General features: G+C 35.5%; 4 protein-coding genes and 1 non-coding gene across 13 annotated transcripts; 3 read left to right on the top strand and 2 right to left on the bottom strand.

Annotated features, from left to right (window-relative positions):
* The first annotated feature begins 109 nt into the window (after positions 1-109).
* LOC104714741 (disease resistance protein RML1B-like) lies at positions 110-4522 on the top strand. Of its 2 annotated transcripts, XM_087464243.1 has the most exons (5): positions 241-752; positions 976-2062; positions 2212-2508; positions 2597-2968; positions 3109-3327. In XM_087464243.1, exons 1-5 carry the CDS (start codon positions 277-279, stop codon positions 3175-3177), a joined length of 2301 nt encoding a protein of 766 aa, XP_087320369.1. In that variant the 5' UTR covers positions 241-276; the 3' UTR covers positions 3178-3327. The 2 variants fall into 2 exon arrangements, with proteins under 2 accessions (XP_010430500.2, XP_087320369.1); XM_010432198.3 differs by having other exon boundaries at positions 110-752; positions 2597-4522.
* LOC104714742 (uncharacterized) lies at positions 4353-6398 on the top strand. 8 transcript variants are annotated; one of them, XR_015565606.1, is made up of 8 exons: positions 4353-4780; positions 4885-4989; positions 5160-5246; positions 5340-5390; positions 5531-5624; positions 5774-5815; positions 5927-6155; positions 6312-6398. XR_015565606.1 is itself a non-coding variant. In XM_087464244.1 (7 exons), exons 1-7 carry the CDS (start codon positions 4691-4693, stop codon positions 5938-5940), a joined length of 483 nt encoding a protein of 160 aa, XP_087320370.1. In that variant the 5' UTR covers positions 4353-4690; the 3' UTR covers positions 5941-6398. The 8 variants fall into 8 exon arrangements, 2 of the variants coding, with proteins under 2 accessions (XP_087320370.1, XP_010430502.1); XR_002033403.2 differs by having other exon boundaries at positions 5731-5815; XR_015565609.1 differs by having other exon boundaries at positions 5340-5395.
* LOC147939419 (small nucleolar RNA Z279/snoR105/snoR108) lies at positions 4397-4499 on the bottom strand. The gene has a single exon (XR_015567707.1). It is a non-coding gene; the product is annotated as a small nucleolar RNA Z279/snoR105/snoR108 (small nucleolar RNA).
* Positions 6399-6838: 440 nt separating the features above from the next.
* LOC104714738 (BTB/POZ domain-containing protein At1g63850) lies at positions 6839-9334 on the bottom strand. Its single transcript, XM_010432196.3, has 2 exons — positions 8172-9334; positions 6839-8071 (listed from the first exon to the last, which is right to left on the bottom strand). The coding sequence occupies exons 1-2, from the start codon at positions 8871-8873 to the stop codon at positions 7124-7126; spliced, it is 1650 nt and encodes a 549-aa protein (XP_010430498.1). The 5' UTR covers positions 8874-9334; the 3' UTR covers positions 6839-7123.
* A 5342-nt stretch (positions 9335-14676) lies between these two features.
* LOC104725995 (brassinosteroid-responsive RING protein 1) lies at positions 14677-15737 on the top strand. Its single transcript, XM_010432195.3, has one exon. The coding sequence runs from the start codon at positions 14961-14963 to the stop codon at positions 15486-15488; it is 528 nt and encodes a 175-aa protein (XP_010430497.1). The 5' UTR covers positions 14677-14960; the 3' UTR covers positions 15489-15737.
* The last annotated feature ends 1690 nt before the right edge of the window (positions 15738-17427 follow it).

Raw genomic sequence — 17427 nt, 5'->3', positions numbered from 1 at the left:
CACATTTTAACGGACTTCGTTTACTTTTTCATAGGAACGAAAAGGCAAAGAGACTTCTGATCTCTCTCTCTCTTTAGTCAACAGTTAATGGAGGCCCATTTTCTCCTTCGAATATGGCATAAATGGTAGATCCTAAAAACACAGCTGTGATATTAATCATTCTTTTAGTTTTCACTGTTTTTTATTTGATTCTTGTATATAGCTTTCCCGTTTCCGAAAAAAAGTCGTTAACGTAAAATATCATATTTTTGGTCGTCTTAAACTTCTCTTTCTCTCATGGCTTCTCCTTCTTCATCATTGTCGCCCCGCAACTGGAGCTACAACGTCTTCCCGAGCTTCCACGGGCCTGACGTCCGCAAAACTTTTCTCAGTAACATGCGAGAACAGTTTAAACGAAATGGAATCACTATGTTCGATGATCAAGAGATTGAGAGAAGCGCAACAATTGCTCCTTCACTCACAGAAGCTATAAGAGAGTCGAGGATCTCCATCGTGATTCTCTCTAAGAATTATGCTTCGTCAGGCTGGTGTTTGGATGAATTGGTGGAGATATTGGAGTGCAAAAAAGCTATGGGACAGACAGTGATGACCATCTTCTACGGAGTTGAGCCATCCGATGTACGTAAACAGACCGGGGAATTTGGGATCGCTTTCAATGAAACTTGTGCACGTAAGAGGGACAAAGCTAGGCAGAAATGGGGCAAAGCTTTGACTGATGTGAGCAATATTGCTGGAGAAGACTTCCAAAAATGGTTGGTCTTAATTAATAAGAGTTTTTTTTGTTTCTTAGGTTCTATTAGGTGGTAATTACCGGAGAAAAAAAATAACAGTTAGTAGTGTTTTATGATGATAAAGAAAATGTTTTTGTTGGATGAATATAAGAAATGCATGTCATAAATTATTAGGAACAGAGGATTGTTACTTCTGTGACAATTTTGATGGAAACCGTGCATTTCTTTGCTACTATTATGCTAGGGACAACGAAGCAAACATGATCAAGAAAATTGCAAGAGATGTTTCAGATAAACTAAATGCTACACCATCAAGGGATCATTTTGATGGCATGGTGGGACTTGAAACTCATTTGAGAATAATGAAGTCTTTACTAGATTTAGATTATGACGATGGAGTTAAAATGGTAGCAATCACTGGTCCTTTAGGAATTGGTAAGACTACCATTGCCAAAGCTTTACAAGGTCTACTCTCTAATAGGTTTCAACTTAGTTGTTTTATGGATAACCTTAGGGGAACCTATATCAGTGGTCAAGATAAGTTGCGTTTACAAGAGCAATTTCTTTCAAAGGTTTTGAACCAGGATGGTGTTAGGGTATGTCATTCAGGTGTGATACAAGAAAGGCTACACAAGCAGAGAGTGCTCATCATTCTCGATGATGTGAACAATATAAAGCAATTAGAGGCGTTGGCAAATGAAACTACATGGTTTGGTCCTGGGAGTAGGATTGTAGTTACCACAGAAAACAAAGAGCTTTTACAGCAGCATGGTATCGATAATATGTACCATGTGGGGTTTCCATCTGATGAAGAAGCTCTCAAGATCTTATGTAGATATGCTTTCAGAAAAATCCCTATGTCCCATGGTTTTGGAGAGCTTGCTAAAAGAGTAACAAAGCTTTGTGGTAATCTTCCCTTGGGTCTTAGTGTGGTGGGTTCATCTTTACGTGGAAAGAATGAGAAGGAGTGGGAGCAAGTAATACACAGGCTAGAATCTACTCTTGATCAAGACATTGAGGAAATACTAAAAGTCGGTTATGAGAGTTTAGATGAGACTGAGCAAACTTTATTTCTGCACATTGCAGTCTTCTTCAACTATAAAGATGGTGATCTTGTGGAAACTATGTTCACTGACAATGACATGGATGTCCAACACGGGTTGAAAATCCTTGTAAACAGATCTCTCATAGAAATATCTACGTACGGGGAGATAATGATGCATAGGTTACTACAACAAGTGGGTAAGAAAGCCATTCATAAACAAGAGCCTTGGAAACGCAAGATCTTAATAGATGCTCCAGAGATTTGTGATGTCCTCGAACATGCGACAGTAAGTTCTTTCTCTTGTATTTGTTATATTATCTGTTTCTTATATATTTATCATTTAAACTGAAGGCATTTGGTGAATAAATATATAAGCTAATCCTACCTATTATTGTACTAACAAATTCCTATTATTTGGTATACATAATGGTTTAGGGTACCAGAGCTATGTTTGGCATATCATTTGATATATCTGGTATCAAGGAAGTATCTATAAACAAGAAGGCTTTTAAAAGAATGCCTAATCTTCGATTCCTCAGAGTCTACAAAAGTAGAAATGATGGCAATGACAGAGTGCATATACCTGAGGAGATGGAGTTACCGCACTGTCTAAGGTTACTAGATTGGGAGGAGTACCCAAGCAAGAGTCTTCATCCTACATTTCATCCTGAATATCTAGTCGAACTCAGTTTTGAGGATAGCAAGCTAGAGAAGCTTTGGGAGGGAAGACAGGTTGGCGTTACACTTCAAATTTATGAATATGTATTTTCTCTTCATGTAATGTTATGTTCTTCTCTCTCTTTTGGTTTGTTACGTTTAGGTGCTTACAAATCTCAAGAAGATTAATTTGACAGCGTCCCGGAATTTGAAGGAACTCCCAGATCTTTCGGAAGCTATAAATCTAGAGGTATTGAGTCTTTTGTGCTGCGAGAGTTTGGTAGAGATTCCATCCTCTTGTTTGCATCTTCATAAACTACACAAGTTGTTGATGAATAACTGCACAAGCCTAGAATTCTTTCCAGCTCACATGAACTTGGCATCCCTTGAACAAGTCTTCATGGCAGGATGCTCAAGATTGAGAAATAATATTCCAGTAATGTCAACGAACATTACAAACCTCTATATCTCAGACACAGATGTAGAAGATTTGCCTGCATCAATTGAGCTTTGCTCTCGTCTTGAGTTTCTTTCAGTTACAAGCAACAGAAAGTTCAAGGGACTAACACATCTCCCCACGAGTGTACGAACACTAGACCTAAGCTATACAGATATTGAAAAGATTCCAGATTGTATCAAAGATCTTCTTCGGCTAGAAAGCCTTGATCTATCTAGATGCTTAAAACTCGCATCATTGCCAGAGCTACCTTGTTCGCTAAGATTCCTAACGGCACAAGAGTGTGAATCACTAGAGACCGTATGTTCCCCTTTAGACACTTCAAGTGCTCAAATGAAGTTCACCAACTGCTTCAAATTGAGCGAACAAGCACGAAGAGCAATTATCCAACCTTCGCTTCGTAACGGGTCGGCTCTCTTACCTGGGAAACAAGTGCCTCCAGAGTTCGATCACCGAGGCAAAGGAAACTGCTTGACCATTCCTCCAGACGTTAACAGCCGCCGCATGTTGGTTTGCGTCGTGATTTCTCATAACCATCAAATCACAGAAGAATATGACTTATCCGAATTGTGTCGTCCTCCGAGAGGCAGATGGGACTTCGATCACGTTGAGGGCGTTGTCTTAGTAGACTTTCATGATGTCTCCAGATGTCGAGAGGAACATGTATATATATTTGACTCTCACTTCCCATTTAACAACTCATCTGACGTGAGCAGAGAGATTGTGTTCGAATTCAGCAGCAAACTCCACGCCTTGGAGATTATAGAATGTGGTGTCAAGCTCCTCACCCACGAGGACGAGAGCATCGAATGGAGCTATGTATCTGGATCAGCCCACGTGTTTGAAGACGAGAGCATAGAAGAAGGGAGCTATGATTCCAGAGCAGACCAAGTGTCTGAAGAAGAGAGCATCTCATGGAGCTACGATGAATCTGGAGCATACCGAGTGTTTGAAGAAGAGAGCATCGCATGGAGCTATGGATCTGGATCTCAAATGTTTGAAGAGGACATTGAGTTTGTTGAACCCAGAGAAGAATCATTTGTAGACGAAACTAATATCGATGATATTTCAAATGGCGAAATCTGTGTCTCTAAAGAAGTCGAGAACCTAGAAGGCGGCCAAAAACGCACAGATTGTTGGAGTTGGCTTCTCCTCTGCTTCGGTCTCTCGGTTTTGGGGAAGAAGACGATAGAATCCGGTTAGCTGATTGACGTGGCTATTCTTGTTGGGGAGGAGGGGATAATGAGAGGAGAAATCTAGCACCCTCACACAGTCCCACTAATCCGGTCCTGTCTTATGCTATAACCGGCTGGTTATGAACCTCATACCATTTACTAAATTAATTTTCCAAGAAAATACTAACTAAAAAATTTGAATGTAAAAAAAACAGTTTTAAAACTTTTTTTTTCAAAAAGAAACAATTTAACAAAAAATAAAAACAGAAAACAAAATTAGAGAAAACAAAAACTTTTGATTAGATAAAAAAGATGATCTAATTTCAGGAGAGGGATCAGATGACAAAAGAAGGAGAGTGCTCAAATTGTCGTAACAGGCTGAGTGATACACTCTTCTCGCATTAAAGCGAGATTTTAACCACTCCTCATTTCCCCTTTAACTTGCCTGAAGGATCATATTTATTCACTAACCCACCTCCAACCCCTTTTATACCCAACTAATCATACCCCTCACTTCCCAACTAACCGATGTGGGACAAAATTCCAATTTTCAAATTTTTTTCTCTTCTTCAGTTTCTTAAAACCCCTAAATTAGATAATTGACTGGACAAGTTTTCTTCAAATTATGACTGCTACGACAACGACGATTTCTCAGCATGATTTCTATGGCGATGAACAAGATTCGGAAACTTCAATTTCTCTATCTGTAATCGAGGTATTATTAATAAGCTCTCACTAGCGATTTCTAATCGAGCTTCTTCTTTCGCGTTTTGCTTTTCATCGTTTGTTTTTGTGATTTTATTTGTGATTCTTGTGTAGAATATGAAGGAAGAGTATGGGTTGTTTGTGTGGCCTTGTAGCGTCATCCTCGCTGAGTATGTTTGGCAGCACAGATCTCGATTTCGTGATTCTTCGATTCTCGAGGTTAATTTCTAGAATCAACCACTCTTTTGCTATCAAAACCCTTGATTTTGAATTGATTACAGAATTGGGGGATATTTGTAATTGTACTCTTTGTCTTGTGTTTGAGCTAATGAATCAGATAGATCTTCAAATGTATTTATTAGACTTGTGTTGATGGAATCTGTTTGCAGCTAGGAGCTGGTACTTCCTTGCCTGGTTTAGTAGCTGCAAAGGTTGGGGCTAATGTCACTCTTACTGATGATGCAACTAAACCTGAGGTATCAAATCCATCTTCTTTTGTTGTGTTAAACCAGAGGTGTTGTTGTGAATATATGAGTTTATTTGTTCCTTTGTATCATCTATATATGCAGGTTTTGGACAATATGAGAAGAGTCTGTCAACTTAACAAGCTCAAGTGTAATGTAATGTATATACCCTTCTTCACCTTTCTTTAATTTAACACCACTGAATTTATAACCTAGATTGTTTCAGGAAGTTTGGATTTGCTATATACATTTGAAATTGTATAAGAGTTTGCTTCTTTGTGGTTTGTCCATTGCAGGTGATGGGTCTCACTTGGGGAGTGTGGGATGCACCGATATTCGACCTGCGACCTAACATTATACTTGGGGCTGATGTATTATATGATTCAACTGGTTAGTTTCATATGTTTTCTAGTTTTTCTCTTTTGGTATTGGCCATTTCTTTTTTCCCTTGTGAATGAGTTGAAATATGAAATTGAACATCTCTGTTGTTGTTAAGCATTTGATGATCTCTTTGCGACTGTCTCATTTCTGCTCCAAAGCTCTCCGGATGCAGTTTTTATTACCACATATCATAACAGAAGGTACACAATTCTGGTTCTTTCACTCTTCCTGGTTGTCTAGCTATTGTATACATCTGACTGCAACAGATTTAGGATGATGATGGTTCCTTCTGTTCGGGTTTGATTTTGCAGTGGGCATCATCTAATCGAGTTCCTGATGGTAAAATGGGGCCTAATGTGTCTAAAACTTCTGGATGGCTTCTCATTCTTGCCATCTCACAAGGCATCTGTTCTTAGCGGAAACATTCAGTTGGTTGAGATCGTGTTGAGTTCCAAATATCAGCAGCTTCAGACGATGACAACCATCTAAGTTGATTATAGCCACAGATCATAGATGTAACAACATTTACTTCATTGTAAGGTAATCCATAGTTACTCTATTATAGAAAGTGATAAGAAGGAAGCCTTGGACAAGGGAGTTTAGTTTTATCAAACTCATGTAGTTGGTAAGTCTTTGCATAAAATCAAATATATCTTCCTAGATAGGTCAACTCTTGACCCTTTGATTTTGTTTCAGATCACCACTGATCTTGATAAAACTGAGCAAAGGTTGTTGGACAAAGACATTAGCACCGAGAGAAGACCTGAAACAGTGGTGTGCAAGCAAGAACTGAGCCTTGCGTTCCTTGAGAGTGCGCATCAATGAACGATACAGAATCGAGATGTGCATCAATTCAATAATTGTAACCCGAAACGACATTGTTGGAAGATCGGACATCATTATTTTCGCTGAGTTTCAAACAAGGATCGAAGTACCACAGCCAAAGTCTATAGACTTTGACAAAGCTCCTTTTTTTTTTTTCTTTTTCCTTACTGGTTGCTGATTTCTTAACATAACCGGACTATTTAACCGTCATATAGTGTTAACTAAACCGTCTATCTTGGTTTTCACTTTAACCAAGAAAAAAAACACACTAGACCCTCATCTATTGTAAACTAAATCGATCAAGATTTTAGTCCAAAAAAAAAAAAAAAAAAAAATCGATCAAGATTAGAATTAGAATCAAAACCGTACGAAAAGTAGAGAGCATAGAGACGGCCGGGTTTAACTTGAAAGTTCCTTTTTCCAAAAGACATTGGAGATTAAGAAAAAATTCAGAGAGATGTACAAAAAGGAGCTCCGACTCATCAAAATAAAAACTACTTTCAAACGATCAAGTTCATGCAAAACTTGTATCAAACTAATTCTAACCGCGTTCGAGGTATTAAAATCCGGTAAATCTTACACACCTCACATTCATCATCGCCTTCTCTTTTGGATTATTCTTCCTCATTGTGTGATCCTCAAGAAACTGCGCAAAGGTGACAGGGTCAAACAGACTTGATGTCTCAAGAGTTATCAGTGGCTGAAGCTGTGACTCTTAGCCGAGCAGGGTCTTGACTCTGTTCTTTCCGTCTCCAGAAGGCCCGTCTCCACCAAACTTCGAACCCTCTCTGGATATTTGGACAGTCTTCATTTGAGTTAAGAAACCGATCAAACCAAGCAAGGAAAAACTCTTGTTGCCAAGCAAGAGGAAGAGTCAGAATGGTATTGCTTAAACCATCCTCGATTAAATACCGATCAAGCCCTTTCGAAGCTCTCCTCATCCACCCAAAATCATCATAGAAAGGTGTCAACCAATTCCTCAGTAGCAAACACCTCACTTCCTTCGGGGTCAGAATTTGTCCCTTTCCAATTCCAACAAAGATCCTTGCTGTTACTCTGCTAATCTCAAACCTGTGAACTACAGGAACCTTACCATGCACATCGGATAGCTCAGAAAGAGAAGCCCACATCACAATAAAATCCTCTGCGATTTGCCTATCTATCAAAATGTCTAGAATCCAATGGAGATTATCTGCTTGTCTTGCTATCTGATCTACATTCTCCAAATCAGACTCTGCTGCTTGTAGAAACTGCCGTTTAAGCTTATGCAAACACCCATCACAAGCTAAATACAACGACTCTTTCCTAAGATCATTTCCAGAAGAGTTCTCTCTAAGCATTTTGGAAACAAGGGTTTTCATGTCACGCCTAGCTTTCTCATCTTTTCCCTCGAGAACAATATGCAAAAGATTTAAAAGCACCTCATCATTGCTGCCACCATTACTCCCGTTGTTCCCATTGCTAGCTTCTACAGAAACCCTCCTCAAAACTTCAGTTGCCCCAACGTTTTCAAGGTGTAGCTCAGACAACAATGATGCAATCCTGTATTCTTCATCCTCTGACCATGGTGCTGCCTCCAAGTACTCCAGACATGAAAGTACTCCCGCATCAAAGCCAATTGCTGCTGAAACCTGAGAAAACAACACTCAATTACAAAGCACATAGAGTGATCACAGAATTGGATTCAAAAATAGAGAGCTTTTGAGTATCATATCTCAGAAATCACAATACCTTCAAAATACCAAGAACCCTAGAAACATCATTTCTCATCATCTTCTTCCTTAGATCTCTGCAGTACATCAGCATCAACGTCTCGATATAAACCTCAACGTCATCACAATCTGAGATCTCAACAATGTAAGGAGAAGACGACGGCGGCAACTGCTGCTTAGACCATCGATCCGACAATTTCATAGCGAAGAACCTACTGTGAGCCACAAGAATCTGCCTATGCACACACATGGTGATGCTAATCCCATCTTTAGAGCTCAGAGTCAGCTTCACATCACTCGAGTTCGGATCGTTGAACTGGTTCCCGGGGCTCCGAACCACAAGAAGATCCGAAATCCGTTGCATCGCAAGCGCTTGCTTATCCTGAGCTGAAACAACGAGATGACTCACATTCGTCGTCCTCGCAGCCGTAGCCGCCGCCGAGGAAGATGAAGACGACGACGACGGAGATTGAAGCACGCCGTTCTGGATCTGAACCGGAACTTTCCCAATGGAATCAGCTTCGCTAGCCATCATTTCGAACAGCGTCGGACTTGACCTCGTCTTGTCGAGCATCGCCGGAGGCGGCGGAGGAGACATCGGATTCAGAAGACCCGCCGTTAAAGCGGAGTTGAACTTAGTGAAGCTCGAAGGGAATGAAGAGTCACGCGGCGAACTGTAACCGTTCGCCGCCGCCGTCGTCGTAGCCGTTGAATAATCCATGACCGGACACCGGATCCGGAAACGAACTTGGAGTCGGGTCGGGTTGCAAATTCGGGTTCAGACGAGTGAGAGTGGTGATTTGACGAGAGTATTATTCACCGAAGAAGAAGCATAACCGTTGAGGAGAAGACGGAAAACAGGGTCGGGTTAACGGGTCAAAAAAACCGGAATTAAACCGGACCCGAGAACCCGAGAACCCGAGAACCCGAGAAATTGAAGCCTCCTCGTGATTGTGATAGATGCCGTGAGGCTTCGACAGTGCCAGAAGTGATAAATGCACAAACGTTTAGAATTTAGTGAAAGGATCTTTTAGGATTTTATTTTATTTTATTTTTGTTATGTGATTTATTTCTATGGGTTTATCGTTATCGCTGTGGATATTATAGAGCCTTGATACTAACAAAAGATGCTCGTTGTTTCTCGAATTAATCATTGTCTGATTATTTTAATTAAGTGTGAGCAATTCGACAAAGCATTTTACTTTTTGGTTGTATATTGATTTTATAAAAAGTTACATTTTTGTACTTCAGTTTGGTTTGAGTTCTTTTTTTTTTCTTGTAGTAAATTTAAGATAATTTCGAATATAGTAACAATAATTAAGTTGTCAATTTTCTAAGAAAGAAAAAAATGTACATTTTTGGAGAGGCAGAAAAGTAAACTCTAAACTAACTATATTGCTTGTCGAGAAGCGAGTACATATTTCAACGGAATTTGTTTTGTAGTGTGGGCCAAAAAGCCCAAATGCATCGTGAGCCACCCACGACATCCATTGGTGCTGACGACTTTTATTTTGGACTTGTTGTGTGGAAACCATCATTCATTCTTTCACTATCATTCCATTTTTTGTTTTATTCCATCTCATAATCATTTTTTTTTTGTGAAATTTTTTAATCATATTATATGTTAGTTTTGTGTGTGATAATGATTGCTTGTTATTTTCTTGATCACTAACTATCATTGAATAAATCAAAGAAAATGATGTAGTATAGAGGGGACAGAAGTTGATAACAAATCTTATTTTGTTTGACTGATATAAAAAATACTCATATAAGGATTTGAATTCTTATGGTTTTCTTTAAACTGTAAATATGTGGTTACATTATTAGGCTTTTTTACTCGTGCGAGATTTGGCTACCTTTGTTTGTAAAATTATCTGCCAAAACAAAAACAAAAAAAAAATAACTATTTTGAATTGTAACTTTGAACCTTGAGATCATTGCCTCATAGGCCGAGTGTAATTGAAGCATTGGCCCATAAGTAATGGTCCTATTTTACTCATGTGACCAGAGTGTTTTAAACGTATGGCCCAATTAGTCATGTTACATATATTTTTTGCCGTGTAAAGTGAAATTTTTACATGTAAAATTTTTATGTCAACAAGCGATTTTAAAATATCAAAAAAGTTAGAATTTGATTTCGAAGAAAGAACAATAATAACGTGAAAAAAAAAAAGACAAGAAATGCAGCTTTTTCTTTTTTCTAAAGGACACAGGTGAAATGAACAACCAACATTACATATTAAAAAATATATTTGGTCAGGTCATTATTAAAAAAAAAATTACATGTTTGGTGGGCGATAAGAATATGGGTTTAATTGAAAAAGTAATTTGTCACTTTGCGTAGACATAGCCAGTTAAGATAATCGATTCCACTAAAACCTATATCAACTATATACATAGATATCTTAAAGTTTTGTCCAAAAATATATATACATATATATATATATATATATCTTAAAGTAATACAGAAAAAAAAAAACTAAATGTATATTAAAGAATTAACTAAAGTGATAGATGCATGTTAAATATTATACTATAGTAATAGTTGACAACAAAATATCTTATAAATATTAATGAATGCCGCAAAAGTGTTACTCAAATGTTTTCAATAAACAAATATTCCAACCTCTTTGGTTAGTTTCAATTTCTTTACTAGATGTTACACTGTTATACTTTCTTGTTTTGCCATTGTTAGTTACACTTTTACATATTGTTTCCCTTGATGCAATGATATAGTTCAGTTATAATAAGTTTATAAGTATTTATGTTTATCAAGAATTGAAAGAAAAGAAAAAAAGTGTAGAAAGAGAGGGAGGTGAATGGGAGGCACGTTAGTTTGCCTGCTAGAAGAGGAGGAGGAGACAATAGATTCGCTGCTTCAGTTCTTGTATTAGCTGTCTTTGTACTATTTTCATTTCCTTTTCTTATTTTAGATCTTTTACTGTCTCTCTTTGTTATTATCTTACTTGATATATAAAAACTATACATAAACTTCCGACTCAGAATTTTATTTAAAAAATAATAATAGGTGACTGTGTACACATCTAGAAGACTAGAACTAACCATATTTTATCATACTAGTCAATAGTTTGTGACTTGTGTTGTTTGCGAATTGCGACCGATCTGTGTAAACAAATAATTGTTATTTGATAAATAGATAAATAACTATCATTCCATCTTTTTAACGTTTTCATTCTAATTTTTTATAAAACAATTTCATAAGCTATTTCAAACAAAACTGTTTCTCTTAAACATAAATATATATATATATATATTTTTAAACGATTGATTGTATTTCTCGGATTTGTTTCTTTTTTCTCCGTTTTTCAATGTTTGAAACTTTGAATTACTAAAATTTAGAGGTATCATGAGTAGAGTGCCCGAGCCAAACATATATCGTGTGTCCACACAGGCAAAGTGTACGGTCTGACATATACGGATAATTAAAAATATTTTTGTATAAATAAATTGTTAGAAAGAAGCGATCCATAGTAGTATTAAATAAAAAGTGTAATAATAATAATAATTTTATTCCTAACGAAAAGGGTAAAGAAAAGCCCTCGTGGTCCAAGTCAGCCTTCATGACCAATCACTAACATAGTGTGTTTTGTTCATATTTTTCTAAAAAAAAAAAAAAAAAATAGAGCTCAATTGTATTTTAAATTTATAGCAGCCTAAAAATTATGGCTTTGCAAAATTGTAAGTTTTTTGTAAAAAAAGAATTTGGTTTAAATCTGGAATTGGTTGTATTGAATAAAAGTTGATAAAAAGACACAAAGTATATTACTACTAATTATGGTTTAGCTGGATGTTTAAAATAATGAGAGTGATTAGTTGGTCGATTACTGACAAACGACAGTGTCTGACATGCAAAACTGGAATGAATTTTGTAGTTTTCCGTTGAATTAGCAGACAAGTTTCAAGTTAAAGATGTTTTAACTCTCTACTTTTTAAACTTAAAGCTACCATTTTGTAATATTTTTTTCATTGCATCTCTATTTTTTTTTGTTTAATAATTTAAATCCTGCAAAGAATAACTAAAGCAAAAAACATGTTGCCACTATAGTAATCCGTACAGAACAAACACAAATATACAATTTTTATACTGTATTGAATTTTATTGGGATAACTATAGGTACTTTTGATAACAATTTACATTGAGATGATAAATATGCTTCCATTATATAAAGAAACAAAAATATCATGTCGAAACTGAGATTAACGCTTAAAAATGTCTAAATAAAATATTGAAAAGGGAGAAAACTTAAAATTTAATACGAAAATTTGTAATAATTGGATAAAGCATCTAAAATAACATAAGAGACCATCAAATCTGGCTTCTAAGTAGTGGCAAACCTAAAAAACATTTATCAGGAGTCAAATATTTATAAAAGAAAGGTATACATAATAGAAAGTAAAAAAATAAATAGAAATTTGTGAGAGAATTTGGATATTCAATCACAAAATTTTCAGTGGTAGCCAATAATTCCCTTAAAAATCAATGAAAATTCATTTAAATCATTTTATAGGATCTGCCCTCCCATAAGTATATCCGGTTAGATGTACAAGTTGCCACAGTCAAAAACTAATTACACTGCTATATTTTTTTTTATCACTGCTCTTAACTCTTAAGTAAGACACTTACCAAATGATATGAAAAACAGAGTATTTTTCTCTCTTCAACTATTTGATTAAAATAGTAATGATTTTTTCAAAGTTCTTCGTAAACTGATTTGGTTGTTAACTTCTTATATTAATTGTCCAAAAAAAAAAAAAAAAAAAAAAATTGCCCAGATAAAAAGGGATTTAGCTGGCCTATCTGTTAATATATCTCTACTCTCTAGTAACGCCAAAAACGGACAGTTAGTAGACTATTTAATTATTCCGTAACCCTTGTATCCAATATGTATATTACTCACATATATACATGAGTTTTGTGATAAACTTGATCTACTTAAACGTACTGTATATGTGGGAGTATATATAGCCTAATGTTATTTAAATTTACATAGATGCATACACAAATTTACATATATAAAAATCCTTAACTGATATATGATATGTATATGTATATATATGATGAATTGCCCTATTATATATGTATGTTAAATGTATAGTTCTAAACTTATTATAGTTGCCACAAAGAAAGAAAAAAAGTGTTGAATTGTAGGAATGTGAAATGTTGGAGGAGAAGATGGTCATGGTGTGAGGTGGGTCAGTGCTGCTTTGGCTCTTTCATACATTTTAGTCAGATTCCCATATGACATGACTCTCCTCTCTCTCTCTCTCTCTCTCTCTCTCTCTCTCTCTCTCTCTCTCTCTCTCTCTCTCTCTCTCTCTCTCTCTCTCTCTCTCTCTTCCTCTAGAAATAGATCCTCTAAATATTGTATTCTAGAAGTATTAGAATCACAGAATCAAAAACGAAATTGAAGAGCTATAAATACTTTTCTACGTAATTAATTTGAGGTCCATAATCACTTGTAAAAAGAATATGACGAGGTACACAGATTGATGATAGCTCAACCGGTCATTTTAAGATACAAACATAATTTGGAATTGAATTTAGATTCTGTCAATCATCGTAAGTATCACTGTGGTATCCAATAAACTGAGTTTAATAATTACAATTTCGTTTTGTTTTATTTTTAAAAAACTAAAACGTAACAGCCATTTTAAACAAAGTTCTGGTATAATTTTATAGAATAGTTAATAATTTACATTCACGTGAAAAAAGAATCATGCACAAAACATTAAAAATAGATCTACAAAAAATGTGTGTATATATACATTTTGGCCTATATCATAGTTCAATAGAGGTAACAGACAAAATGAAATGAAATGGACCTAACTATCTGTCTCTCCACCTCCATTACTTGTCGTGTGTCTGACTATTTTTAATACTAATAATTTACGAATCTGACTAGTTTGGGTTATACGTAAAGATCAATTCTTAAAATGGAGTGACAGATTCAAAACTCGTTGTTTTTTAATAATCGGAAGATATTGAACCAAATTCTAGAATAATCTTTGGGACTATTTAGAAAAGTTCTTACATCTTTGTCATTCAAAATAGTTACAATGGCTGACATCATAAACCGCATGGAAAATTTGAACCATAAGCGTATATAGCCATATAGGTATGAGTTTTTATTTTGTACTATGTTAATTATGTGTGTATTCATGGGGTGGTGATAAGATATTACATTACTGTACCTCTCGCTACCATATTTAAAAGTCTATATTTGTCACAGAATTTAACTCTTTTTAATTACTTTCTTTATTACATATTTCTTTTTACCTTTCTAAAACCTTTCTTCGACATCATAACTCGAACTTTTTTTTTGTTTGAACAAACAGTCGAACTGTAAAAAAAAGTTAAAATCAAACGGAAGTTACATTTAGTTATTTTAATGCTATAGTCCAACGTAAATGGGAAAAACGAAAATGATGTTTTTCTAAAATAAATGGACATAATACATTATTAAAACTTAATAATATATAGGAATAAAAAAGAAGTCAATTAGTCTCTATATAATTATATAACCTAAAGAAACATCACCACCACATTCCTGGCTATATCCTTCATCTAGAACAATTATTAAAAAGAATCAAAATACCAAAGAAAAACACGCAAATAAGTGGACCTTATTGAATATTAAATTAGTAATGCATTATTAATTAAGTAACTAATCACATCTAAACTATATATATAAATCCCACTTCCTCATCTTATCATCACAATCCAAACTCTCTCCCTCTCTCTCTTCTCTCTCTCAGTTAACATATCTCTCTCTTTAACGGCGAGGCAATGGGTTTTCCGGTGGGTTACTCCGAGCTCCTTCTCCCAAAAATCTTTCTTTACTTGCTCTCTTTCTTAGGTCTGATCCGTAAACTCATCTCCACAATGTTCAAAGTCATTGGTCTACCTGACTTCTTGGAGCCTGAACCACTCTCAACCTCATGGCCCGACCCACCACCACCGACCTTAACCAAACCGGAGTCCGCAGCGATACTAGCCGGAGAGATGTTGCCGGTTGTTAAATTCTCGGATCTAAACCGACCCGAATCCGAATGCTGCGCGGTGTGTCTCTACGATTTCGAGAACGAAGACGAGATCCGACGGCTGACGAACTGTAGACATATATTTCATCGGGGATGTTTGGACCGTTGGATGATGGGTTATAATCAGATGACGTGTCCGCTTTGTCGTACACAATTTATACCTGATCACCTTCAACTTGAGTTTAACCAAAGACTTTGGTCTGAATCTAGTGGAGCTTCTTCTCAACTTGTTGATGATGAATCATCATCTCATGAGAGGGAATATATATATTAATTATTTTAAATTATTTTTCTTCTTCTTTTTGTATTTTAGAATTGGGTTTGGTGGGAGATGGATGTAAATATTTTTTTTTTTAAATAGGTAGTGGTTACAGGTTTAGTGAAAAAGAAAAAAAGAGACGAAGAAGAAGAAACAATTTGTATTATCCATCCCTGAGAAAATGAAATTACAGTTTGAGTTATTAAAAAGTTGTAAACTTTTTTCTTGTTAAGGGAAATAATAATAAGCTTATTTGCTAACAAATTACCGAATGTATTTTTTTCATATTGTCTATATTTTGTTTAGAAGTTATTTTTTTAATTGTTTACTTGTTTACACCTAGCTACCTCCTCAATCATATCTTTTACTTCTTTAAAAGATAAGCGGCGCTTACCTCAATGTTATCTTTCTTTTTATAGTTTAAAATCAACATGCCTAGGTCATTGGAGATAAGATAGTTTGTTCGTTCACTCTTACAACATGCTCAACTAAAACAATTGTCAACATGTAGCTGAAGTGTTCTATACAAACTTGTTAACCAAAAAGCTGAAACGCTGCTGAGTCTGACTCAACTGAGAGATCACAAATCTTAACTCTTAATCATTACGAGTTAGGACTTTAGGAGCGAAACAGAAACAAGCGCATTTGGAGTTAATACACTTTTTTGAAGAGTTTCGTATAATAATAGAAGTAAGAAAGAGGTCCAGAGTTGTGTTTGTAAACTAGTTTAAGCAAAGGCGTGTGACGCAGGGGAAGCTTCCCATGTGAATGTAAAACTTTGGAGTATGTTATGCTTTTCGCCACGTGGCGTACGTGGACTTGTCTGTGCGTGTGCTTAGGCTATTAGGCTATTACATATTGAGCCCACACGCTTCTAATCATTTTCTGCTTTCGGTTTTACCACAAAAATGAAAGAATAACAAATCATTTTTTCATAAAATTGGTAAAAATATGCGACTATATGCATAAAAACTGTAAAATCTTATAATCAATCCTTCATTTTGACCATTTTATTATTAGTATTATGTGGATTACCAACCAGAATTTGTGCCATCATGTTGATTAAAATTGCAACTGGTAGAGTAATATTTCCAAACATGAAAGTTCTGTTCTTTTTTTTTTGGGAATGCGCTGAATTTTCTAAGTATAGAGGGAGATGCCGTTTAATTAACTGATGTATAACTCTTCTAACATTTTTTTTGTGGTTGACCCACTTTGACTAGAAAGCGTAAAGGCAACAAAAAAGCTGGTATGTGTGAAAGTTCACATATGAATCATTAGCTCTATAATTTATAGAGATTTTGGACATTTTCATTATACATTTATACCTAGATAAACTTCCAAAGCAATATAGCCCATCCTCGATGGTTCCACGTCCACCCCTTGTGCGCCAATTTGAACAAAAAGAATCGATAATTAAGTTTAAAGTGATCATAATATATAGTACTAATTACAAAGACAACTTAGGTTGTGAAACAAAATAAAAGACCTACTCTGGTTGGCATTTTAATATTTTATGTAGTCGTCTCATTAATACCATCATTCTTTTGTAATATTAAAATGTTACCAAACACTTCAAAAACAAATATAAACTCACACATACAAAACATTTTAGGTTCATAAGGTAAGACGAGAATGGGACTAACATAAGTGACATCTCTCGAGGGACATAGTGGTGTTGAATCATTGTTGGATGGAGGGCCTTAGAGGCTATATAGAGAATGTATACCAACAAATAATACTGATTGATGTAATATATCAGTATTATTTAGTGTGTATTATAAGCAAGTATTTACTTCATTTTAATCTTGAGAGAGATAGAAAAAGAAAGAAAATACAAACTTGTTCCATGAGTTGTCTTATATCTCGACCTTTTTTATTACTTTTTGCAGCGCCTAGCTCCACACCAAAAACCCTTTCCACGAATTTCAATTATGCTTACGGTCTCAACATA

Source organism: Camelina sativa, chromosome 9 (assembly GCF_030686135.1).
Source record: "Camelina sativa cultivar CO46 ecotype springtype chromosome 9, ASM3068613v1".
Classification (NCBI taxonomy): Eukaryota; Viridiplantae; Streptophyta; class Magnoliopsida; order Brassicales; family Brassicaceae; genus Camelina; species Camelina sativa.
The sequence above is the reverse complement of the archived record's forward strand: the minus strand, read 5'-3'. Positions and strand labels throughout refer to the sequence as shown.